Source organism: Dermacentor silvarum, chromosome 8, assembly GCF_013339745.2.
Source record: "Dermacentor silvarum isolate Dsil-2018 chromosome 8, BIME_Dsil_1.4, whole genome shotgun sequence".
NCBI classification, from domain to species: Eukaryota; Metazoa; Arthropoda; class Arachnida; order Ixodida; family Ixodidae; genus Dermacentor; species Dermacentor silvarum.
Window position 1 is genome coordinate 93,254,197 of NC_051161.1, and position 24,599 is coordinate 93,278,795.

The following is a 24,599-nucleotide window of genomic DNA, read 5'->3' on the forward strand; positions in this document are numbered from 1 at the left end:
CCTGACAAGGGTAATAAGCTGAAATACACATAGTTGACATAGTACCTAACCTGCGTTCACTGAATAATCGCGTAACAAGATAGAACTTCCTGCCGCACCTCCGGCCATAAAAACGCCTCATAAAAACGTATCCGACCATCTCGTCTATATATGGCGGTTCTAACAACTGAAGTTCATTTCTTCCTTGCAGTTGAATCGGATTGGGGCATAAGGATAGTTGTTTCTCTCGATTTTCGTCATGGGGATGTAATCACCAGTCATCAACAATCAACACCTGCCGCAGAAGGTGGCGATACTACGTGCATGGGTAGAAATTCAAACAAGGCAGCAGTTTTCAGAAAGATGGAGGTTTGAAGCGATTAGGGAATTAGGGACATTAATTTTTTTTAGCCTGACGTACCGATGTCTTCTCCGTGTGTAAACGCTGGCTGCAGCATGCACAATTGTTCGACTGTACCGTTGATTGCTTCAAGCATCCACCTTCACATGAACTTCTGTCTTGCTTGGAATACTACGTGTAGCTATTGTGCTCATAAATTTAAGTGTCCATGGCGCGCCACGCATCGTGAGCGCTCTGTGTAACAGGACATCACGTTGGCCAAGAGCCTGTCTGTTCAAAGAGAAATCGAAGTGCCGGATACTAGCACTATTTGCCAGGCATGCTCGGTTGCACGGCAAATGACCCAACGGAAGTTTACGGTAAGCACCAGGGGCCGTGTTCCCTTAACTTTTCATTCGTAAGTAGTGTCTGCCGCTAGCCTGCCGCTTTCACTAATATCTCCGACGCCATGTTGGCTCGTATTACGAATAGCTCTAGCTGTTATCTGACTTATCTGAAAACGGACACAACTCGCGCGATTGCGTGCGTCTTCTACGTGCGTGAGTGGATTGTAGCAATATTGTTTTTGTTTCTATTATTTTCGTTGAAGCGCATGTCAAAATCATGCGTTTGCATGTCGCTGTGGGCCTTCACTGCTGGCGATGCTTCGCTAATAGCCGGGTCATCAAATCAATGCTCTGTGCTTAAACTGACCACAGAAAACTGATAAAAATAGGTACATATTCAGGCGATAATAAAATCACGCCGAACTGCATTGCATGACGTCTTATTCTTTCCATCGTGACTCCAATGGGACTTTCGTGTGCAGTGCCTTTGGTAGCCTTGCCATCGTCGTCGTCCGAGACGGGAGTCTTCGAAGCCGTCGGCGCGCGCTCCTGCGCCAGGGGTCCCACGGTGTACGTGGTGACACCGACATATCGGCGGGCCACCCAGGCCCCCGACATGGTCAGGCTTTCACAGGCGCTCATGCTGGCAGAGGTTCGCATCTTCTGGGTCGTCGTCGAGGACGCCGAACGGACATCCACGTTGGTGAGCATCCTTTCAAGAGTTGCATTCGGATGCCTCAAAGTTTGCCATGTGCGGTTGTTCCTCTCTCACGTTACTGTAGTAGCAGTCTGTTGGCAAAATGGAAAGGATATATTTGGTAAACGTGATGGAGAGAAAACAAACTATGCAAAGATTCTGTACAGGAAAGAATAACATCATACAATGAATTAATTTAAAGAACCATGCCTTGCAGTGCGAGGCGCAATGTAGGTGTTGGAAAGGCGTAGTTATAGTGAGAAAATTCACTGATGAGGCCAATTCGTGAGTATAGTGCGTGGAAATAGCACAGAGACCTTTGAAGGTAATTTGTAAGCATGTCACGGTATCCGTCTAGAGGTAAACGAAGTCGTAGTTATCCTGTCTGAAATGTTCGGCTTTAATTACATAAGAGGAAGGTGATTGAATCTCGGGGCGACGGAGACTTCAGTGAAATACCATGGCGGACTGATGAAGTGAACGCATAGGGGAGACTGAGAATAAAAATAACAGTGAAAATTTGGGAATGTAAACATTTCTTTTCGACGGTTCATTTGTACGAATTACGCAGCAGAAATGTGAAACGAACGGGTTTTGTGGTATGAGCCACATCTTACAAGTCGATGGTAGAAAATTAAACGATACGTCAATCCATTCGGCCACACCCGGACAACTTTCTGATGCATGTCACACACTGTAGGTTTTGAGAAGGTCTGAGGTAATTATTCATAGTAATATGGAGTTGAATGGGCAGACGATGGCCAATAGCTGAGCTATCATGTGCTTCAAATTCGACTGGTGTTTCTGGATGCCAAAGCCCATACACATGCAAGATGAAAGGCTCCACCAAATAAGGTATAGCGACCTCGTATGTCGAGTCGAATAAAGACGTATTGGCCGATGACAAGTATTTGGCGATTCGGCCTGTTCAGCCAAACGGTCAGGTGGTTTTCATTGCTCTATCCAGACGCAACGATTGTGCCTGCCATTACGGTACGATTTTGTCGTTTTCGGACTGACTTTCGGACTGGGTCGACTATGCGCATCCTGAAACATTCAAGAACCGAGAAGGGTGTGAACGATATAGGGCATTGGCAGGGAAGGGCCAGTGCGGTATGATTTCTAGGCCAATTTTCCAATTACGTCTGCATCGCAGAGAGGAACATCTTGTTAGAACAGCCTCTTGACAACCTCACGGGTGTATTCGTACGTACTAATTTTCTGTCGTAGGGTGACGTTGCCCGCGTTCATTGATGAGAAGGGTCATGCCTGGGCGATGCGGTGAATAAATCAAGTAGAAGCTTGGTTACTGCAAATCCTAATCCGGTGATGAGGCTGCTGGAACAGCCGCACAGGATGAGCGTTGTCGACGGGTTGGCTTTAGCATTCGTACAGAATGAAACGCCCGCATAGCAGCACTGTTGCACATTAGGCTACGCAGTAGTGGTGGTTGTGGGTCTCAAGGGAAGAGATAAATGCACTGTACATGTTTCACAAACTGCGGACGCGTCAACCTCCTCGTTGTGGTGCTGTGGAAGAGGAGAAGCGGCGAAAAGAAGAAATATAGAATGAAAGTTGGTAATGTGCTACGATGCCAGACGCATGGGCCGGCCATGTATGGCACTGAGACTGGACGTGAGAAAAGAGCCCTACGCTTGAGAAAAATTCCAGAAGAGCGCGTAGCCTAAATTTGCGCAGTGCTCGTGGACCGTGCGGGAAAAGAAGGGCTCGCGAAGTGGTGGATGGGAGGCCAAGGCCAAGATAGGCCTCCAGTAGTTTGAGTCCGTCGGTGGTACGTGGATGACATTAGAAAAGGGGCACGGGAGTCTTTTCTTCGTGGCACTCCTGACTGGCTGGGGCAGAAGCGTAGATCGACCCAGGCGGCACTGTCGATTGGCGGTGCCCATAAAGCTGATGCGTGATTTCAACCGGGCAATATATTTCTGTGCTACAGAGTCTCTCGGATGGCAGGGACCTGCTGCGATTATCGGGTCAAAGTGATGGCTTATGATGTGATGACGGGTGATTCATTTCGCTTCGTCGAAAGGTGTGGCTTCTTAGGATGTGAGTGTGGACTTGGGGGCTGTGAGCCTCTTTGGGTAAGGTATCCGCTTTCTTCCTGGTGGAAATATGACGTGACATTGTGTCCACTGGAGGCGGATAGTCCATATTCTGCCCCAAAGAATCTGCAGCTTCACCTTTGCTTCATTAGGGCCTGGATGATGGGTAGCGGGTGATGCTTCAAGCGCTGGGAAGGGCACTCTAGACTTTGAGAGGAAAGCTGCGGAGGGGTTGTAAAAGTTGCCTAGGAGGAAGTCGACTTCTGGATGAATGGAAACCAGCCGTGCCATCGTGGAGGCAGCAACAATTGTTTCACCACGGCAGCCGTGAGGAAATGGTGGAGCCCCCGCTTCCTATGCAGAAAGTACTAGGTTCGAATTCGAGTGCCACCAGAAACCCGCCTGTTTTTTCCTAATGAGTAGATTTGTACCACGACCTAGCGCTCGGTTGTTTATATGGGCTTTCTTCTCGAAAGCAGGCTCTATGGAGATTTGTCAACGTCTATGGGCATGTCTTCTACCACCACAACTTTGGTGAAATAGTCGAGCATCCACCACTGCTGTGGGAGACAGACTAGTGCTGCTGCCGGGTAACTACCTGTAAAATAGCTACAAGCACATTCTCGGCCTTGTACTCGCCACCTACTGGAGTTCTAGATGCTTGGAAGGACACCCCCGTCAGACACTTTTTTTTCGTCTTTCAACGTTTGGCTGGTGCTAATCTTTTCTGTCAGACCTGCCCGTGTGTCCTCCCCTTCATGATCCCGGATCTCCTGTCTGAAATTGTAGGTCTCCGGAAAGCTTAGACCTGTTTTGCTTAGCCATGCTCAGAAATAATACAAGCTGCAGTGCTTTTCCTAAGTCCGCCATTATGGACCCATGTATTTATATGAGAGCCCTGCCAGCCACGTCCTCTTCTAAGTAACAAGGATTCTCCTGCTGCAGAGTGCGGCCTGATGCGTTGCGCATGGTGGCTCACGCGGGAAAAGAAAAATGCATGCTAGGTGGGTTCTTCTTGGAGGCCATAAACAGGTTGAGGAAGAGCACGGTGTACAGGACCTGGGATGAGGTAGTAGCCTTGAGGATACGGAATGCCAAGGAGGGTGTGCAGAGCTGGCCTCGGATCAGTAAGCGGCTGGGGGCTTTGAATATCTTCTGCAAGGTCTGCCTGTCACTTAGAAGTGTTAGTTTCAATGATAGAGTGGAGTGTTTAACTAAACCCAGATATCTCACTTTGCCACGCTCATGGAATCACCGTGCCGCGATGATTAAGAGGACGAAGTCAAGTCTGTGGTGAACAAGGAGCGCCTCCATCTTGGCCGCAGTGACTGCCAGTCTACTCGGCGGGGCCGTTCGGGGCCCACTGAAGCCTGGCAACTGCTTGTATCTACAGATGATAGAGGACGCCCGGCTACAGTGCAACGTCATCTGCACAAACCCTTGCGTAAAGTACTGTGGAAGGCGTCCAGGGACGACGTTGAACAGAAATGAACTCCACACTGAGCCCTGAGGGACGCCCCGGGGACAGGTCGAGTCGAGATTGACGCCCTGTGGACGCTGACGACCAGAGCGCGGTTGACCAGGGAAGTGCGGAAGTAGTGCTGGAGAAAGCTGCTGATGCCCCGGCCGTCGAAGACGGCCTCGACGGTCTCGTATACCCGGCGGCTGAACGCATTGTGCACGTCCACCAGGAGGAGGCGATCTGCATCTCGACCACGAAGACGCTCATCCATGGTGTAGACGACGTGCATGGCTTAAGATTGCTAAAGAACTTGTTGGGCAAGTTGGTGCTGAGATTTCCCAGGTATACTTGACTATAGCGCGAAATATATTTCGTTAAAAGAGGACATAAGAATGGAGACAGTCAAGCTTCAACTGTTGGCGCTTCACTGTCTCGTTTCTTCTTTCTCCTTTTCACGAAATGTATTTCGCGCCACAGTCAAGTATATTTAAGATTCTTGGTCACCCGGTGCCAATCCTGTCGCCGCTTTGGGTATTGTTACAACTCGCCGCCAAGACGACGCACTCGTACATTGAGGAGAGAGACTATTGATAGTATTGCAGCCATCTGTGTTCCCAAACTCAGAACTGTTTGAGTGTGAAAAGTAATACGTTTACCGAAGTGACTGAAGAAGAAGGATTGGTGGTGGCGTTCTGGTCGCTAATAAAGAATCTTTTGATTGTTTTTCTGTTACCAATAATGCGTTGGTGCTGCCTAATAGCTTAAAAATTATACATACTAGGTGTGTGCGAATGATGCCCATTAAGGGACTCATCCTTTTGCGATAACTATAATTATTGTTTAAACCAGATTACCAAGCGTTGCCCAGGTGCTGAAATTATACTGTAAGGCTATTTTAATTTTTAGAACATTGTTTGGTCACATGCGAACCTTTTTTCTAATCAATCGTCGGTCGTGGCCAATCGGTTCATTTTTGTTTGCTCTAACTGCGGCTTATCGTAGATTGTTAGACTTCCAGCATGTTTAGCACCAAGCACATCATCACTCCTGGACCTCATTCTAACGTCATCGGCCGATAACATGTCCGCTGTGACGCACATGCCTGACTGAGCAATCGTGATATCTTGCATTTAACGTTTACAATAAGCGTCAAAGGGACGGTACGTTGGGCATGTTGGTATTCCATACTGAAGACAAGAACTACACAAAAAGGATACACGGACAAACGCTTACTATCAACAGACGTGTGACAAGAACCGAGAAATTGACAATGTGAAGGCACAATTGGCACGAAATGACCCTAACAATCCATCATATCGTATCAACCCCTAAAGAATTTTGGCCAGGTAATCTATCTGCGTCTTGTGGAGCAAAACAGACGGACGCGCAACACACGTGCCGCCCGCCTTACCAATGAAGTAGGCTTCCACTATCTCCCGGACAGATTTCTCCCTATGCGTCACAGTACTTTGGTTTTTGAAACCACTGGAGCGCAGCCGCAATTCTTGCAGTGCAAGGCAAGATTCGAAGACGGATGTCCCCTCAAGGAAGCCTCATGATCCCTAAGGCGCACATTGACGCATCTTTCCGTCTGGTCAACGTACCGCGCTCCCCATGGTAATCTCGTACGCTACCCTTTCTTTGCAGTAGAGCAGGCTTTTCAAGAAGCATAATGCCGCACACGTGTCGTCCCTGATCCGCCTTCTCTGTCCTATTGTGCACGTCAGCACGAATCCTGCCCAACTTACTTTTCTCTAAAAGAACGACATTAATACCGTACCAATGCTCCAATCTTCTTCAAACAGTGCGAAAGGCCATGCATATAAGAAACTCTTGCCACAGGACCATCATCAACACCCCTCGCCAGCGTTCTCCCAATAATTTCGTGCTTCAGTTTCTCCAGAATCCTTTCACTCACAATCCTTTCACGTCAAGAACACGGGCGCTCTTGCAAGTCGACCACATCGAAATGCGGCCGCTGCAGCTGAGATTTGATCCCATGACCTCGTGCTTAGCAGCGCAATACGATAGCTGACAAGCCACCGGGGTGGGAATTCGAACTAAAACGAACAGCATTTATTCACTATAGCATAGCAAAAATTACCCACGACGCAATATATGTGGCCTATCGGATAGGTACCCCCACTGTCGTCCAATGCCCTAACTACGTAGATTGTAACGGGGCGGCTGTAAACTCAGTGCAGCGGCACCGCTACGATCCGTAGCGACGTACCATCTTAAAGCCTTACAATAAATTTTAGTCTAAGCAATGCAGAAAGAAACCTGGTGATCGTTGCATGGAGCGGAAACAAACGCTCCCTGCGCAATAGGCGCGTAAAGAATTTCGCATTTTTGAAGCCATAACTATTCCGCATAGGATGGGCATCACTATGGCTAATAGTAGACACCAAAGCAGCATGAACTTTTCAGGCGTAGTCTGTCTTGGAGCAATTGAATACCTGGAACAAGAAATCGCTTTTGGAAATCTCCTTTTCTTTACTTCCTATGCCTGTAATTGCACACGCCATTTATTTTTGTCAAGATCACTTCTATAGGAGCTCAGAAACCTCACATAAGAATTCTCGAAAAGTTTACGATCAATTTAGGCTGCTATTATTTCATTCAAACAGCCCTAATTAGCTCAGAATTCCGTGTATCACGTTGTACGCTGTGAGTAATACGTTACGAAGTCAAACACGAAGGCAAAAAGCACGATAAAAAATTTGAAGGACGCTTAAGCTTGGCCTTTAGGAGTGGAATGCGATGGCATTCAAAGACCCCTGACATATTAGTCACGCTGCCCGACAACTGCACCTCACGTACCAGCCGCGGTGGCTCAGTGAGCAAAGGCGTTGCGCTGCTGAGCACGAGATCGCGGGATCGAATCCCTGCCGCGGCGGCCGCATTTCGATGGAGGCGAAATGCAAAAACGCCTGTGTGCTTGCGTTGTAGTGCATGGTAAAGAACCCCAGGTGGTCAAAATTGATCCGGAGCCCTCCACTGCAGCGTGCCTCATAATCATAACTGGTTTTGGTATGTAAAACCCCAGAAAGAAGGAGAACTGCACCTTATGCAACCGTATTGTTTACCTGGAAACGCTGGCGGTGAGCGCTGTACACGAAGGGGCGCTTGCTAGTAGAAACGCGGCCTGTTGCGTGACCCGATCTTCTGTTATTGTTTTGCACTTTTAATATTAAAGTCTAAGAAGATTTAGCATAAAGGGCATGCGCTGTTGTTGTTTTGTTTCACGGCATTATTTTGTGGTCTGTGATTATCAAAATTCTGAAGAATAATGTTTTAAAGACTGTAATACAAAGTATGAGCAACTTTAGTGGCGAAAGAAGTATTTATTGTCTACGGAGGGCCTTCGTGGTTGTAGATCGGATCACCGTGGTTCGGTTAGATGTGTCGCCAAACGCCGGTCGGCGCCGACACCGATCAAATGATCCCAATCTTTCGATGCATAAACTGTTAATTAGGATGATGATAATGAATAAATATTTGCGTACTGCAGGTGGAAAATATAATGCGCCGGTCAGGGCTACCAGGCGTTCAGCTGGCCAGTCGGACTCCCGCGGAATTTCGCGAAAGGCGATACGGCAGGGGCGTCGCCCCTCGTTTGAAGGCGATAGCGTGGCTGCGAGCCAACGCCGTATTGCCCTCTGTTTTGTACTTTGCCGACGACGACAACACGTACGACCACCGCCTCTTCACCCAGGTAAAAATGCCGCTCGCTGTGGTGGCGCTTTCGACGCTCTACTGTAGCATGTACTGCTGTTAGTACACTCCACTGTAGACGGTTTCATGCTCGCGATAACAGCATGCGAGCCTGCCGCCCCCAAGAAACTTCCGGTCACGTGCCTTATCAGACTACTATGTCTTAACGCATGGTTGCTTCTTTGCCAGTTACGTTTAGCAGCTACGTCAGTGGGCAAAACCGGAAGCAGTGCAGGGCCTATGTTTGTAATCAGTGGAAAGGTCTATACAGCTAAGCGCAATTGCAGGGGCGCTGCCATTTATCGCGATAGCAACTGCATAGACACTGCATGCAGGATACTTTTTTCCCTCGCCGTGATGTATACAAGTGCGATAAGAATGAACGTTAAGCATCGTGTGCCACGGGTGTGAGGGCAAGCGTGCGTGAGTGAGCCAAGAATGATGGCTGCTTGATGCCCGCAGTCCTTACGCGCACTCAATTTAGTGGTACGTGATCAAGTGCGCTCTAGGTAGAGTGTACTAGAAGAATATTCTAGTACACTCTACTCTAGGGGAGCCATGGCATGGCCGGCCTAGAGTAATGGCTGGCCATTATTTTTCAAAGGTAGCGACAGCTACACGCGCGCCCTCTCGAGGGATCCGAGAAGCATCGCTAGCAGACGATGCGCCGCTCGCTCTCGTGCATTCCGCGGACGCCTGAAACCGCACTCAGTGCGCGCTTGAAGTGGTTATTATTAACATTTGTGGCCTAATCGGCCCAGGAAACTTCAAGTGACAGGGACAATAACTTGAATGAGCCCAGAGCACGTTAAACGTTCAAATACAACGCGTGCGTTTCCGAAGTAGCTGATTCTTCTGAACTGCTTTCCACAGCGGCGGTCATACAGGGCATTTTTATTTCATTCATTGTTTTCAGGTTTTGAAATTCAGTGTAGTTTGAAGTAGAGATTATATTCGGGTTAGCTGATAGTGCTTACTTCCTAGTTCGCAAAAAGAGGCAGGTTGTGAGCTTACTGCAACTTTAAGAAATGTCATTGCGCACCGAGCGCTCTAATAGTGCGCAGTGCATATTATGCGTTATTATCGGTTTTATAGTATTTGTCAGTGTTCGGCAGTATTCACAAGGTTACACGGTCTTTTTCAACGTAAGGTTGTTTTGTGTCTAAAGTGTCTCATAATCAGATCATGGTTTTGGCACGTAAAACCCCATAATTTTCTTGTCTAAAGTACCCTAATAGCTTTACTTAGGAGGAAGTTGCACTGCATCTGTGGATTATCAGCAACCAGATTAACTTATAAAAACTAGGAAATATAGCATGCCTACTAGTGTCTATGAGGCGCCGATAATAATTTCTGTCTGTTATTAATGAAATGCGTTTATTCCAAGCCTTCCCCAATTCCCTACGCCGACCACTTCCATACCCATGTACCTTTTCAAGCCCCGCAGATATAAAGTTATGTTTGCACTGTTAGCCAATGCACTTGCAAATAAATTTGGGGTGTTTCTACACCTATAGGCTCTAAAACCAGTCTATAGCCAGAAAAGCTGAGTTATGTGGTTTTTTGTAGAGATGCATGAGAATGAAGGAACACATATTCAAAAATGGGCTTTTATTGCGCCAATGCAAAACAAAGTTTCTCTTTGAAAGGCAAGCACTGATTTGAAGCATGCCCTATAGTAGGATACAATTAAAGAACAGCAGTTGGCAAATAGCACCATTGTCCACAGCGTCCGGCAGCACTCCACTGACCAACACAAGAATAAAAACAGCTCGTTGATGTTCAACTATATCAAAAAAAGGGCAAGGCATAAAAATTCTTTAGTTTATAATTTCTTATGGCCGCTGGAGCAACGAAGCATGGCGTGGAACTTAAGTGCACGCAAGAGTAAAAACCACCGAAAATTCCTTCTTTCTTCTGCTGATATTAATGTTACCGCGAGGAATGGAAAATAACTTCTTTCCGTCCTCCGCGCGGTTGCGGCAACCGAAGGCACAGCAGCCCGGCATACTAGTACGTCACGCTGCAAACGTTGATTTCAAACACATAATTCCTGCGTCCGCTCAAGTGTCAGGGTACATAGGCACTTCTAGTTTACTACAACAATGCAACAGAGGCGTGTGAAATGCTTTCTGCTTGCCAAAATCATCCAAAATGACGCTCGAAAACAAAGAACACCCGTACATTCCGCCGGCAGAGCGACCACTGCTGGACCCTTTGGGCGGGGCGCGAAGGCGAAAAGGTCACGTGTCGCCAACCGGCCTATCGCAGGGCGCGGCGGCTGGATCAAAACATTTCGCTACCTTTGAAAAATAGATGAGCCTTAGCCTAGAGGGGAGGCACGAGAGCTTCGTTCTCGCGTTTGCCCGATACTTCGCGCATGTGTGAGTTGCGAGAGAAAATGATGGGTTCTATTGTGTGGGACTTTTGGCCTCTCAACTTCTCCCTTTTCCTATATGTGCCAGTGGGTAGGTGTATGCTCTTCAATGAGCCTCTTTCACACTAAATTGGGCAACTGCTGCTTGCCTCCGGGAGCAGCTGTAGCAGCTCAAAGAATGCAATCTTGCTGAACAGGGCTACGTCTAGGTGTGGTGTTCACTTGGCGCTATACCTACAGCCCTTATCGGCGGTGCAGACAGTTTGGACCGCGAGAAGTGCGATGTACCTGAGTGGATAGAACACGCTTTGTGCATGTGCCCGTGATATGCGCGGCAACGACAATAATAGGCAGACTATTTGTCTAAGTTACACTATCAACATTTGTCTGAAAAGACTTCCGTGGAATTTAGACAGCACCCTGGTCGTCGTCGTGATATTCTAAAGGCTCTCGTAAAATTCCTGCAAGAGAGTGGCTTGGATTTGGGACAGTGAAAAGTCTTCGCTGTTAAAAGTTCACTCACCACCGCATTCGTTCCCACCATCGAATTTTTTTGTCTCTCTTTTTTTTAATCCAATTTTCCTTTCCAAAAGCTGAATAGCAGGTGGGAAGTTAGATTATAGTGGACCTGTCAGCTTTTCTACCATCATGAATGCATCTCGGTCTCTCGTAGTGCTTGGCTGTAATGTGGCTTTGTTGATTTTGCCCGAGTCGCTTTTCGTACGCAGATTGCCCAGGTTCAGCGGGTTGGCGTGCTACCTGTGGGACTCGTAGACAATCAAAACTTCAGTTCCCCCGTGGTGTCGCCCGATGGGCGCGTAGTGAGCTTTCACGACCCGTACACGAAAAACCGTACCTTCTCCGTGGACATGGCCGGGTTCGCCGTCAACATGCGGCTCGTTCTGTCCAGCGCTAACCCCAGCATGCCCTACGCTATGGGCCATCTGGAGACTGAGTTCCTTGAGAGCCTTGGCGTCACTATCAACGACATGGAGCCGCTGGCAAGCAACTGCACCGAGGTATTTTAGCTAAACGCGCGCACAATCATCCTAAGAATCAGTTTGTGCTCATGTCAGCACTTTTTCATACATATGGCCGTGCTCAGTGGGGTAGCCATGCATGTTTTTTTTTTTTTTTTGGGGGGGGGGGGGGTGACGAGAAGCGTGGGTGGGGCAGGGGCCCTACTGGTGCACAGAAATTCAGAGGGGTGGGGGAACTGCATGTGACCGGGGTGACTCACCCCTCCTCTCAGGGTGTGTCCATTAATAAAGCGCTTTAAGTAGCCTCTTACATGTCTGCGCACATGGTGTCAGAAGTAAGATCATAGTGACATTGTTAAAATTGTTTTTGGTGTAGTGATTTTTCTCCCCCGTTTTTCACTCTTTGAAAAGAAGGAAGATGTAACCATGCTGCGCACTGTCATGTTAGGAAACCGCTAGTACACGTGCTATCACGTCTGAATATACGCGGCGATGTCCGATGATGAAGGGTTCCTCGTTCCTTGTCACATGTATGTTTACTGCGGATATACGTGAAACTGGGAGTGACTTTCGGCGCCCACATCATCTCGGCAAACACATAATCTACACTAGTTCTGCGGGAAACTGCTTTTGGGCGGAATCATTGTGAGGGATTTTTAGGGCGGAGTAAAGTACTTAAATATTATTCAAATACGCGTAAACCACAGAAACGCCTTTCTGAGGCAACCACTAGGCCGATTCCAACAAGATTAATTGCAACAGAAATATCGAATGTATAGAATGCAGAATTTTAAATTAGCCCGTCAAAGGTCGAAAATCGGTACGTTGAAAAACGAAGAATATCAAGGGGGGGGGGGGGGGGAGGAGGAGGGCTTGAATAGTCCAAATTCCGCACACGCATCGAATACTACTGTTTATACCATTCGTATATTCTATTTTATAATTTACTATTCCAACTTCTTGAATATTGTTTTCCTTTGGTATATAAGGGATGACCACAACATCATAACGGACGCGGCCAGCGCAGGTTCTGTAGGATGTCGAGCTACAGCGGAAAACCTTTGCGGCGCTGCAGTAGAGTTTTTCCAGAGTGAATATTCGAGAAAAGGTATATACAGTCGACGCTCGTTACAAAAGACCGTGACAATCCAGCGGTCCGTTATATCAAACTTCGCAGTAGTCGCACTAGGTTGTGAAATTGTGAAACGTTTCATATACCGCTGTCTAACCTGTAAGCGTTCACAAAAACGACAAGAGCATCGAAGGTTAAATAAATAACTATAAATAAAGGAGTTTAGGCGGTAATTGTGCAAGAGCTTCTTGCCATACATTTTCCGGAGAGGCTGGTTGCTGACAAATGGCAGCTTGCCCCGCGCTATTTATAGACCCACACAACGTCAAGATTATAACAACTGGCAGAACGGCGGGGAGCCGGCTGGCCAGCGCTGCCGTGTGTAGACCACGCGGCCCCGGCACATCGCCGCCGCCCATGACGTAAACATCGGCTGAAGTTCGTTGTTCACCCACTGCAGTGGCCGGTGGTGTAAACCGATGTCTCAATTTTATCTTTCCGACGACCAATGCACAATCTGTAGCACGAATGAGAACCACTGTACGAGGCGAGTTCAACTGAATGCCCGTGGGTGGCCGCCATGCCTATCTTCTTTTTTCGGACGAGTTGATGCGACGAGAAATTGAGCGTTCTCAAAACTGGGCATTTGGTGATCGCTGGCGGTCGTTTTTGAAGTGTCGTACGCTATATGGCTTTGCTTCGACTCTGGTTAGGCCTCGCAGCACCATTTGCTCGGCACTGAGCCGACAGCGGTGGGCGGTGGTGGTGCGCTTGCGTGGCCGACACGAGAACTCTACAAGGGGGGCGTTGCGCGGCATGTTGTTGCACGACCTGAAGCTTGCCGTCAGTGTATTCGTTCTTTCAAAAATCTAATTTCTTTCAAGTTCAGCAATTAAGCGACCGGAAATAGTTGCGTGCAGTGCACTGTCGCACGCACCTATTGCCACAGCAAAGTACCCTTTATTTGCACGATCTAGAGAAATTTTGCCCCTCATTTGTCTGTTGTAGCATATAGTCGCTTATGGCTGGGTCCGTTAAATGAGGAATTGGTTGCATTGACAGTATATATAGGCAGACCAAACTAAGTGAGAACAGTAGTCTGGTATACTACATGAAACAAAATGCCGATCTGTTGTAACGGACGTAGACTGTACGTTCAGCCTACCTTTCAGGTTGCCAGAATTCGGAAGTAATGTCAAAAAGGTTCTCCTTGTATCACTCCTCCACCTGGGTGCCCGGGACGCACCGCCAGAGACGGTCTACGCAAATGAGGAGTACTGCCGCTCCGAAAAGCGGCGACGGGTTCGCTGGATGCTTCCAATGGATTGAATCAGACGCAGATGAAGCTTGAAGACACTTTGTATTTAGAAGAACTATTTACAAGATATATACATAGAAATGCAAGTTGGAGCTGGCACACATAGGGCGGCCCTATATCGGCAGAGCCGATGGTGCATAGCACCTCAAGTTGTGTCCAGAACGGTTGGTACGGGGCGACGGGGCCACGTTTTCTACCCTTAGGTGCCCCGGCTCAAGCATTTACAACCCAATCACCACCGAGTGGCTATGAGAGTGGTCCGCCGGCGCACCAATCATTAATCCTGTACTACGATCGTCGTGTGAGTGGTCCGCCGGCATTTATTTCTATAGCATTGCGATTCGTCCAAGCGCCATCTCCTTTACCACCTTTTACCGTGTTTTTCTCCCTCTCCCTCAAAACAACATACAAAAAATAACGCACAAAGGCGGGAGGGTGACAAATGCATACAAACTGTACTCCCGCGCAAAGCCACAGAGCCCAACACTATGGGCAGAATAAAATGCCTAATAAACAGGCAGCACCTGCAAACCAAAGTGGCAGGGTGATTGACCTATGCGTTGTCATCCCCGTCTCCCGTTTGTAACCGCGTATGCTCTTTGGAAAACCCGAAAGCGCAGTAGCTTAATAATTGCGGGGCATTCATTCAAGAAAAGCTGTCAGTGCGACACTTCATGTCGGCGTACACTTGTCAAGTAAACACTCGTTCTGAAAGGGGTCCCTACAATGGCCAATTGACTGCGGTCTTAGAAACAGTTTCCCAACAACGGTCACAATGGGCAAGGTGCGCGCAGTGCTTGATGACTACGGCGTTTACGCGTTGGGTGCCGTCACCACGATAGTCACCCGCTGCTGACCATCCCATTCTGCTTTGCTCGTCAAGCAAGGGCCATCGGCCACACGCCGCTAGCTGTTTCTTTGCCCCCTCTTTGCAGCCGTTTCGTTCGGCGAGACCCGGATGAAGGAAAACGCCGATATAGGGCCGCGCTATACGAGCCAGTTCCACCTTGCATCTCAATGTGTATTTCCTGTAAATAGTTCTTGTAAATAGAAAGTTTCTTCAAGCTTCATCTGCGTCTTCTTCAAATCCATCGGAAGCCTCCAGCGAAAACCTACCGCCGCTATCCTTGGCGCCAGTACGCCTTCACTTGCGTAGACCGTCTCTGGCGGTGCGCCTCGGACGTCCAAGTGGAGGAGTTATACAAGAAGAACCCTTGAAACATTGCTTCGGGGGTAACCGCCCAGCGACATGCCAATAAAAGCCGGCCACATTGGCCACAACTGATTATTTTGTGTGCTCGATGGCGCCTCCTGAAACCTCCTGTTTTCGGTCCCTTTTATGCAGGTGCTGGCGTGGCACACGAAGATTGGGCAAACAGACTTTCCCTCCGTAGACTTATTTCGTGGCCTCAACATTACGTCACCGAACAATTTGCCGCTACTGTACCAGAACATCTTAGAAGAAGTTTAATATATCCATATTGATATATCTGTATAATTATATGCGGCCTTGTACTTGAGTGTGCCGCTGTGTCACTGACGAAAAGCGTGGGCAAGAAATGTCCACCGATGCTGTCAAGTGCCCATTCGCACCTTACGGTATTTTTATTTCTTGCAGCCTTTGCTGCGCCTGTGTTGTCCAACTCGGTTCCACCACAAGTTCTATAAAATAAATTGCACACACCGCGTCTAGATTCGCGGAGCGCGAAGTTGTATTTCAATATGACGGGGAAAAAGTTGAAAGCACGCATTTCAGCAACTTTGTTTCAATTGTCCGATTTCGGTGAGTAAACGTGTTTGCACAAGATGGCACCTTACTTCAAGTAAAGTGAGCTGTCAATTCACATTGAATAAACATTATTTTCCGAGTGACACTCATTACTGTCTTGTCGTTTCATCGCATCGTTTCACGTCTCTTGCACCGCAGCAAGCATGAACCTGGTAGCCTAGCAACAAGACGTGACGCCATCGAGGCTGCTTAGCAACTCCATCTGGTCAGGAAGCACGAACTGGAATGGCGCTGCCGCTGTCGAAGAAGAACCACATGTGCCCGGCGTAGGGAACTTTCGCGAATTCTACAAAACTGGGGTGCTTGAGATCTCCGTCGAGAAAATGCGTTGCCGCATACCATCCCTGAACTCTTACCAAGACAGGGCACAGCGCTAGAAAACTTGTACACAGAGGTGAAGAAAAGGTAGGCAGAAAACATTTTATTGCTGTTTGCTGCTGCATCATGCAGTTGAGCAAATTCGACAAAGCTGAACCCTGCAGTCTTCTAATCATTTTGATGTGCTTCGCCGGTCGTTTGTAAAGTCCTTTGTAGAGTCATCTGCCAGTCGTTTGTAGCGAAAAAAAAATTTTAAATTCTCAATTCTCCGTAGAGGACTGTATCATTTTTTATTCAGACAATGACAGAAAGACAAAAACAAGTACATTTGTCTTGACTAGGAGGCTGATAAGAAGGCACAAAGGCCTGACAGAGTATATGACCCCTTTATGATGCACACATCATTCAGTCAATAGAGACAGTTTAATGTCTCTATTGTCTCTTAACAAACTGTCTCTTAACAACAACTGTCTCTATTGACTGAATGATGTGTGCATCATAAAGGGGTCATATACTCTGTCAGGCCTTTGTGCCTTCTTATCAGCCTCCTAGTCAAGACAAATGTACTTGTTTTTGTCTTGTAACACGAGCTTGAAACCAGGATTATACCAAACAAACGATAGGTCTGGGCACCCGCCGCGGACGCGGTTCGGAGACCTTGTCTCGAAGCGGCTTCCTCGGCTCGCTGGAAGGCCCAGAGGTGTACTGTCAGGTTCGAGCTGAGCAGTGCTGTCTTCCAACGCGAGCGGAGGCTGGCGGCGGAAGAGACGGAGGTGTCGGCACTGCCCGAATTGTTTGTTATGTCCTGACATTCCCATAACATGTGATTAAGTGTGGCAACCTCGCCACAGGATGTGCATCTGTTTGTAGTGTACATGTCTGGATACATGGCGTGCATGAGTCTTGGGTTTATGTAAGAATCAGTTTGTAATTGCCTGTAGTGTACTGCTTGCGCCCTGTCTAACCTAGCGTGAGGGAATGGATATACGCGTCTCTGTAACTGGTAGTGTGTCGTGATGTCGTGGAACCTGGTCAAACGATCCTCCCACGCCCAGACGTTTGCAGTATCCCGCGGAGGCTCTTCCTCCGATGATGCTCGGTGAGTGAGGCCTCGAGCAACGCGGTGAGCCGCTTCGTTGGGGGTGCTCAGTCCAGTGTGTGCCGGGATCCAAAGCAAGTGCCTTCGGTTATCGACGTCGGCCTCTCCCTGGTGTATGGGATGTCGCTTGAGTATGTGATACGCCGCTGATTCAGCATCAGCAACTTCGCCGACATTTCAGCTAAACATGCGGCCCCATGACTATACTGTGACTTGCTTCTTGCGCGATCGTCACTCTAATTGGCTTACGCCGGGCTCGGCATCTTATCCATTAATCAGCGCCGCAATGTAAGAGAACATAACAGAAATCAGTAGCAAGAAGCGAAAGGCAGGATAGAAACAAGGAGTAAAAAAAAAAAAAAAAACCTAGAATTAAAAATCACATAAAAGTAAAAGGACGCGTCTCTGCTTGATGTTGATGCTGATATGTCCATTCCCTTCGAATCGGGTGGTTACAAAGCCTGTAGCCAAGCGAAGTTAAAACAAGCAATACAGATAATAAGAAAGAAGAGGAACCTAAATAGCTGTAGCGAACGAATGTAAGGGCGCCATCACTCTAGCCATTGCCTTATACTGGCGGTTAAGAGCAGCCGATGCAGAACCTGTGCAATAGGGAACCTTTCCGTCTGGTTTCACGGGGTCTTTAGAGTCCGTTGGATGATATCCCAAAATCAGGTGGCGTCTTTGCATTTAATAAAACAATGTTCACTTGTCTATGGCAGATCACAATGATGAAACTTAACTGAAGACACAAATATACCCTTTTTCTGTAGACATGTTTTTACCGGTAAGGTTTCATTATGAAGTTTACAAAATAATTTTTTTTTGTAGCGAGGGGATATACGAGTATACATTTTATGAACTCGGTTTAGCACACCGGGGCCTGGAGACGGAAATAGCAAGGAAAGTAAATCTTTGTATAACGTTTTATGCGACACGGAATACAAGTATTGAGTGGATAGCCGCACTGTCAGGAAACAAACCACCACGTAAACCTCTGGCATGAACCACCACAAGAATAACGCGAAGAAAAATGCGAAGAAACAACAAAGGCTTTGAAGTCAACGCTCATACAGTGCGATACCTGCTGCTGACTTCTGGTGATAATGTGCCTTGCGACATGTCTTTTCTCGTGGCAAGGCGCAGTTTGTGGACAGCGCGAATGATGGAGCGTAACGCCGAACCAATTGTACCTATACAAGGGTGAATTTCATCCAAATGACTGGGCACCTAAAACATGTTTATGATGGAGTCGATATTCAGCAGGACTGGTATCCCATTTTGATGAGGTGCTTATGCTTACCAGACTTCTAAAGCGGAGTTGGCATTTCGACCGAAAGTTGGAGCATTGCCTGTTCTTTGTGGGACAGCCATTGTGCCCGCCAATCTGTGACTATACACGATTGGTGAATGTTTTATGGGGTTATATATGATTACTGTTATAAATACCTTTCAAAAAATGGAGTGGTTTCATGGCGCCGCGGAAGAGAGTCGGGCTTATGACGGTGGGGCTCTGGGTTCAAGTCACCTTGTAGGAAATTTCTTTTTAGTGTTGCTGCAATATTTTTATTCTTGTTTGACTTTTGGAGCTTTCCTTCCTCAGAATCAGTGTGGACTCGATTCTCCTTTCTTGAGGAGCCTCGGGTCCGCGATTATGCCACAGTGGGTCCACGGGGTGAGGAATAAGCAGTCTGCGTCCTTGTGCAAATTTCTATATTTGTAGACTATAGAGAATTTGTACTCCTCTAGTCATAATGCTCAACGGCTGAGTTGTTTTGAAAGTAGGAAATGCCGATTTTTACTGTTACTCTTTTTCTTCTCGCGCTAACACGTCATCTAGCCTGGCCATATCGTTCTTTATCAGTCCTAAAAAGGTATTTCCGATTATGCCTTGATGGATGGATGTAAAACTTTAATGAAAGTCCTGAGGATTATGCTTAAATCTCAGTCGACGCCCAAGCAACAGCAGCAGGGTGCACCCATAATAGCGGCACCCAAAGATAAGGGGTCCCAGCAAAACCAACCGAAGACCAAGGAAGCCTCACCCAAGAGGACCAACACCAAAGAACAAGAGGTAAGCTGGGCAGCAGCAGCCTCCCCCTCGTACAAAAAACCACAGACGCCACCGCCCACGAAATTTGAACAGGAACTCGCGAGCATGCGCGCACAGATACAAACAGTCACACAAGAAAACAGACAACTCAAACAACAAGTGATACAGCTCACACAACAACCACAAGAGATGGCACCCCACTAGGCCATCATTGACCTACAAACCAATGTCGATGCCATCCAAACCCAGATGCAAGCCTTCATGGATGCTACATCGCGCCCAGTTGGGACAAATAACACAGACTGCCCTACAACGCACAGAGGCAGCAATCAAGCACATGGAAGCTGCTGTAGACTGCAAGCTTAAGGGCCAGCTTCACTCCATAAAACTGCGAAAAACACTACGACAGAACCTCTGCAAAGTCACACCTGCGGCAGGACATAACCGACCACAAAACCCATCACCCTTCATAACATCACTGACCACAACACCGTACAATGCCTAGACCACACACGCACATCAAAGAAAACTTAGAAATTTGGCAATGGAACTGCCGTGGGTACCGAAGGAAAAAAGGGCTACTGACACAATTGATCGCTCCATCCTCAAAGCCGCCAGGGGTCATAGCCCTACAAGAGCCCGGTACCCGACCAACACTACATGGCTACGAGGAATACCACACAAGTCAAGACGACAAATGGAAGGTAGCCACACTCGTAGACAAAAACATAACTACTATACAACACAAATCCATACACGACGTAGACGTACAACATGTACTCCTAGAATTCGTCTACAAAGGCTATCAGAGAAAGAGTGCCTTCGTTCGAAACGTCTACTGCCCCCCCCCCCCCCCCCCTCCGTAGCCAAAGGCGGGCAAACATTGGCAAACTCTTCAGGGACACTCTCCGCCTCGCCAAAGACCGCCCTCTGGTAATCATGGGCGATTTCAACGCTCATAACATGCTATGGGGGTATCAGAGGCAGGACTGGAAGGGTCTCCAGCTAGAAACACTAATGAAACAGAGTCACCTCACACTGATCACAGACCCGAACACTCCGATGAGGGAAGGGAACAGCGTAACACGCGACACCACTCCCGACCTCACCTTCATCACACAAACCATGCGAGCCGAATGGCTCAACACATTCGAAAAATTAGGCAGCGATCACTACATACTGAACATAACGCTACAAACCGGACGCCTACGCAGGCAGATCGGCACAGCCAAAATCACTGACTGGCGAAAAATCAGGGAAGCCCAAGAACAGGACACAGACACAATCACGAACCTGGAAGACTGGTGCGATAACCTCTGTCGACAGAAACAACACCACACAAAGGAAATTGCCAGAACGGAGGAGACCTTCAGAGGTGGATTCCCCACCTACTACACCTGTTGGACGCCAAACGAGGCCTCACAAGCCGTTGGAAAACACCGAAGTACAACAGGAAACTGAAGACACGCATAGCACAAATAACGGCGGAAGCAGAAGAATATGCCATGCAACTCGCCTCGGCGAACTGGTATAGATTCTGCGACTCCTTCGGTGGCACCCTGGGTACCGCCAAGACGTGGCAGATACTCGGAGCCATCCTGGACCCCACCAAAACCAAAGGAGAGGGGCACAAAGCCTTGGAGTGGTTACTACACACCTACCCAGGCAGTCAACAAGACCTCATCGACGCCATCAAGAACAAGTGCTATGGAGATTCAGCTCCCACGCAACCATGTACAACACCATACATGGGACAACCCAACCCACCTATCACAGAAAACGAGGTGAGAGCGGCCATCGCAGACACCACCCGTAACTACAGCGGCGGGCATGGACCGCATCACGAACACCATGATCAGAAACCTTAGCGACAAGGCCATCTCCGCGCTCACGGCCTTTCTCAACCAACACTGGGAACAAGGTACGGTGCCGGCGATGTGGAAACACGCACGCATAATCATGATCCCCAAACCGGGGAAGAAATTGGCAATTGAAAATCTCAGACCCATCTCGCTCACATCCTGCCTCGGCAAGGTGTACGAGAAAATCATACACAATAGACTACACAGACCCTTAGAAGACAACAAGCACCTGCCAGACACCATGTTTGGTTTCCGCGCAGGCTTGTCCACACAAGACGTTTTACTCCAAATCAAGGAAGAAGTCCTCAGCAACGTTCCCCGCAGCGGCGAACATGCCCTCCTAGCAATCGACATCAAAGGAGCTTTCGACAACGTCAGCCACCAAGGAATTCTAGAAGGGCTCGCAAACACCTACTGCGGTGAGCGAACGTACAAGTACGTTCAGAGCTTCCTAAGCCACCGCACGGCAGAGCTGTAGATTGGGGAGATCCAGACTGCAGTATACCACCCTCCCAACAAGGGCACACCACAAGGAGCAGTCATCTCACCCACGCCCTTCAATGTCGCCATGATCGGCCTTGCAAGAAAACTGCAGGACGTAGACGGCCTCCGCCACGCCTTCTACGCAGACGACATAACACTCTGGACCACAACAGGGTGCCTTATTGAAAAAGAAGAACGGCTGCAAACTGCAGCTGACCTCATCCAAGAATACGGCAGCCAACGGGGACTACAATGCTCGCCCGAGAAATCTGAACTCATACGAGTCTGGCGAGGCCGGGGTAACCACACAGTCCCCACAGACCCAACACGAAAACTCGAGGTACACCTGAACGGGAGCCTCATACCAGAAACGTCATTGCTCAGGGTGCTGGGCATGTGGCTGCAGTATAACCAGCGTGCTACACACACCCTTACGCTCCTCAAAACCAGTGTCAAGGCGATATCACGCATTATATCTCGTGTAGCACCCAAGAATAGAGGCATGAAGGAAGGGGACACCCTCCGACTGGTCAAAAGCCTGGTGGTGAGCAGAATCACATACAGCCTGTCCTGCTACCATCTCACACAATCCGAGACAAAACAGGCCGACACGCTCTTGAGGATGGCTTTCAAGACCGCTCTCCGTCTGCCGATGAGTACATCGACTGAGAAATTATTGGCGCTGGGGTTACACAACACCCTCAGCGAACTCACAGAAGCCCTTCACGTCTCACAACAACAGAGACTTGCGAGGACTCACACGGGCCGGCAGGTCCTACAAACCTTGGGCTTCAAAGCCACAACAATACGAACCCAAGCAACCTGCACGCGACCTCGTCACGTCCAGGGCAGGTATCACATTGCTCCAATACCACGCAACATGGAACCTAACCTACACTCCGGAAGGTGGAAATCGAGGGCCCAGTACATAGAGAAAACATTCAGGTTCCACACCACGGCCCGTTTTACGGACGCCGCTATGCACGGAACGAAGAAAAAGGGCGCAGTGGCAGTGGTCTGCGACCACCGAGGCCACGTCACCTCCAGTGCATCGACCCGCCCCTGCACGATCACAGAAGCCGAAGAGCTGGCCATCAGCGTTAGCCGTCCGCGAACTGCCAACACGCAAGCAAACCACTGACGATCCTCACGGACTCCCAGCAGGCCTGCCGCAACTTCCTACAGGGAAGAATCGCAAGACCTGCGGCACAAGTCCTAGCCCAAATACCCAAGGGCTGACGACAACACCATCCAAACCATCATTTGGATACCGGGTCACGCTGCCATCACGGGTAACCTGTGTGCCGACAGAGCAGCTCGAGAATTTGCACATAACCGAGCACTCATCACGCCGACTGCAGATGACCCTGACCCAGTTGACCCCGAGTATTCAGCAATCCTGAACTACTACCGAGGGAGTCGCTTGCGATATCCCCCACGCCATCGAATACTAAAGACGGAGGATGCCGCTGCCTGGCGTAGGCTCCAGACAGGCACTTACATGAACCTACGCATATTACATCGCATGCACCTCACAGCCTACAGGGATGAATGCCCGTGGTGTGGGGCCACACCAACCCTGTACCACATTACGTGGGAGTGCACGCTACACAAGATAGAACACCATGACGCGAACACCACGAGGGAGCAATGGGAGGCACTGCTGTCCAGCTCGGCCCTCGACGACCAGCTCAAGCTGATACAGAGAGCAGAGAAGATGACAAGAGCCAGCGGAGCCCTGGACTAGGGGCCCCGACCATTAGCGATGCCCCATTGGGGTAAGACAAAACTATCTTTGCATTAAAATTTATCTATATATACCGTAATATAATGCGTTATCTTTTGCAAAACACGTATAGTGGGAATGACCTATACATATATTGGGTTAGAAGAAGCTGAAGAAGAAGTACAAGAATTCGTGGAGGAAAACCACCCAACCGACAGTAATTCTGGTTCGCTGGCATTGTCAGTGTTTCTTTATACGCTAACGCAGTTTAATTGACGATGCGGATGCATTGCGGTGAGTAAAAGCGGCAACAACTGGCATTGAGTGGCGTCCAATGCTTTTCTTGGGTTTCCAATGAACATTGGCGAATGAAAGCGCAGCTGCAACGTAGGTACGGTAACAGGTCACATCAGCATGACATCAGGTTAATGCCATAAAGAGAAAAAGTACGCAAAAATAATGTTTTGAAAATGGTTCGCGGTCCACCGCTCTCTCGAGGCCTGTGAAAAGTCTGTAGTGCGCTCATGGCAAACTAAACCTCTCTCCACGTCACCACTCCGCTCAACCCACTCTAAACTTTGCAGGTCACGTGTGCTCTCGCCTGTGGCATAGAACATCGTGCAAGGCCGGCGTGGGCACAGCAACTGGCCTTTTGCTACTGCTGTTCTACGGTGAGCAGACCCATTTTCTTCCATGTAATTTTGTCTGAAAAATGCCATTCATATAAGTGGTCGAGAATGTTAGGCAGACAGGTCACTGAATCGATATTCGTTTAATAGAAAAAGTCGCAGTTGTGCCAGAAAGGCGAAGAATTCAGAGCGATAGCAAATTATTAGGAAAATACAGGAAGCAATGTTCGTAGTACTATCGGCTGTATATATTGCAGTAAACATTAGCTTGATAATTCAGTTGGCAAGCAT

General features: G+C 48.5%; 1 protein-coding gene across 1 annotated transcript; it reads left to right on the plus strand.

The window, feature by feature from the left end:
- Positions 1-994: 994 nt before the first annotated feature.
- On the plus strand, positions 995-19,812 carry LOC119462285 (galactosylgalactosylxylosylprotein 3-beta-glucuronosyltransferase S). The gene is made up of 5 exons (XM_037723628.2): positions 995-1,369; positions 4,992-5,168; positions 8,400-8,603; positions 11,708-11,998; positions 19,504-19,812. The coding sequence occupies exons 1-5, from the start codon at positions 1,130-1,132 to the stop codon at positions 19,810-19,812; spliced, it is 1,221 nt and encodes a 406-aa protein (XP_037579556.2). The 5' UTR covers positions 995-1,129.
- The last annotated feature ends 4,787 nt before the right edge of the window (positions 19,813-24,599 follow it).

Coding starts and splice junctions, on each gene's coding strand:
- LOC119462285 (XM_037723628.2), top strand. CDS start 1,130: ATGGGACTTTCGTGTGCAGTGCCTTTGGTAGCCTTGCCATCGTCGTCG. Junction 1,370..4,991: donor CCGAACGGACATCCACGTTG/GTGAGCATCCTT, acceptor GCTGACGACCAG/AGCGCGGTTGACCAGGGAAG. Junction 8,604..11,707: donor ACCACCGCCTCTTCACCCAG/GTAAAAATGCCG, acceptor TTTCGTACGCAG/ATTGCCCAGGTTCAGCGGGT.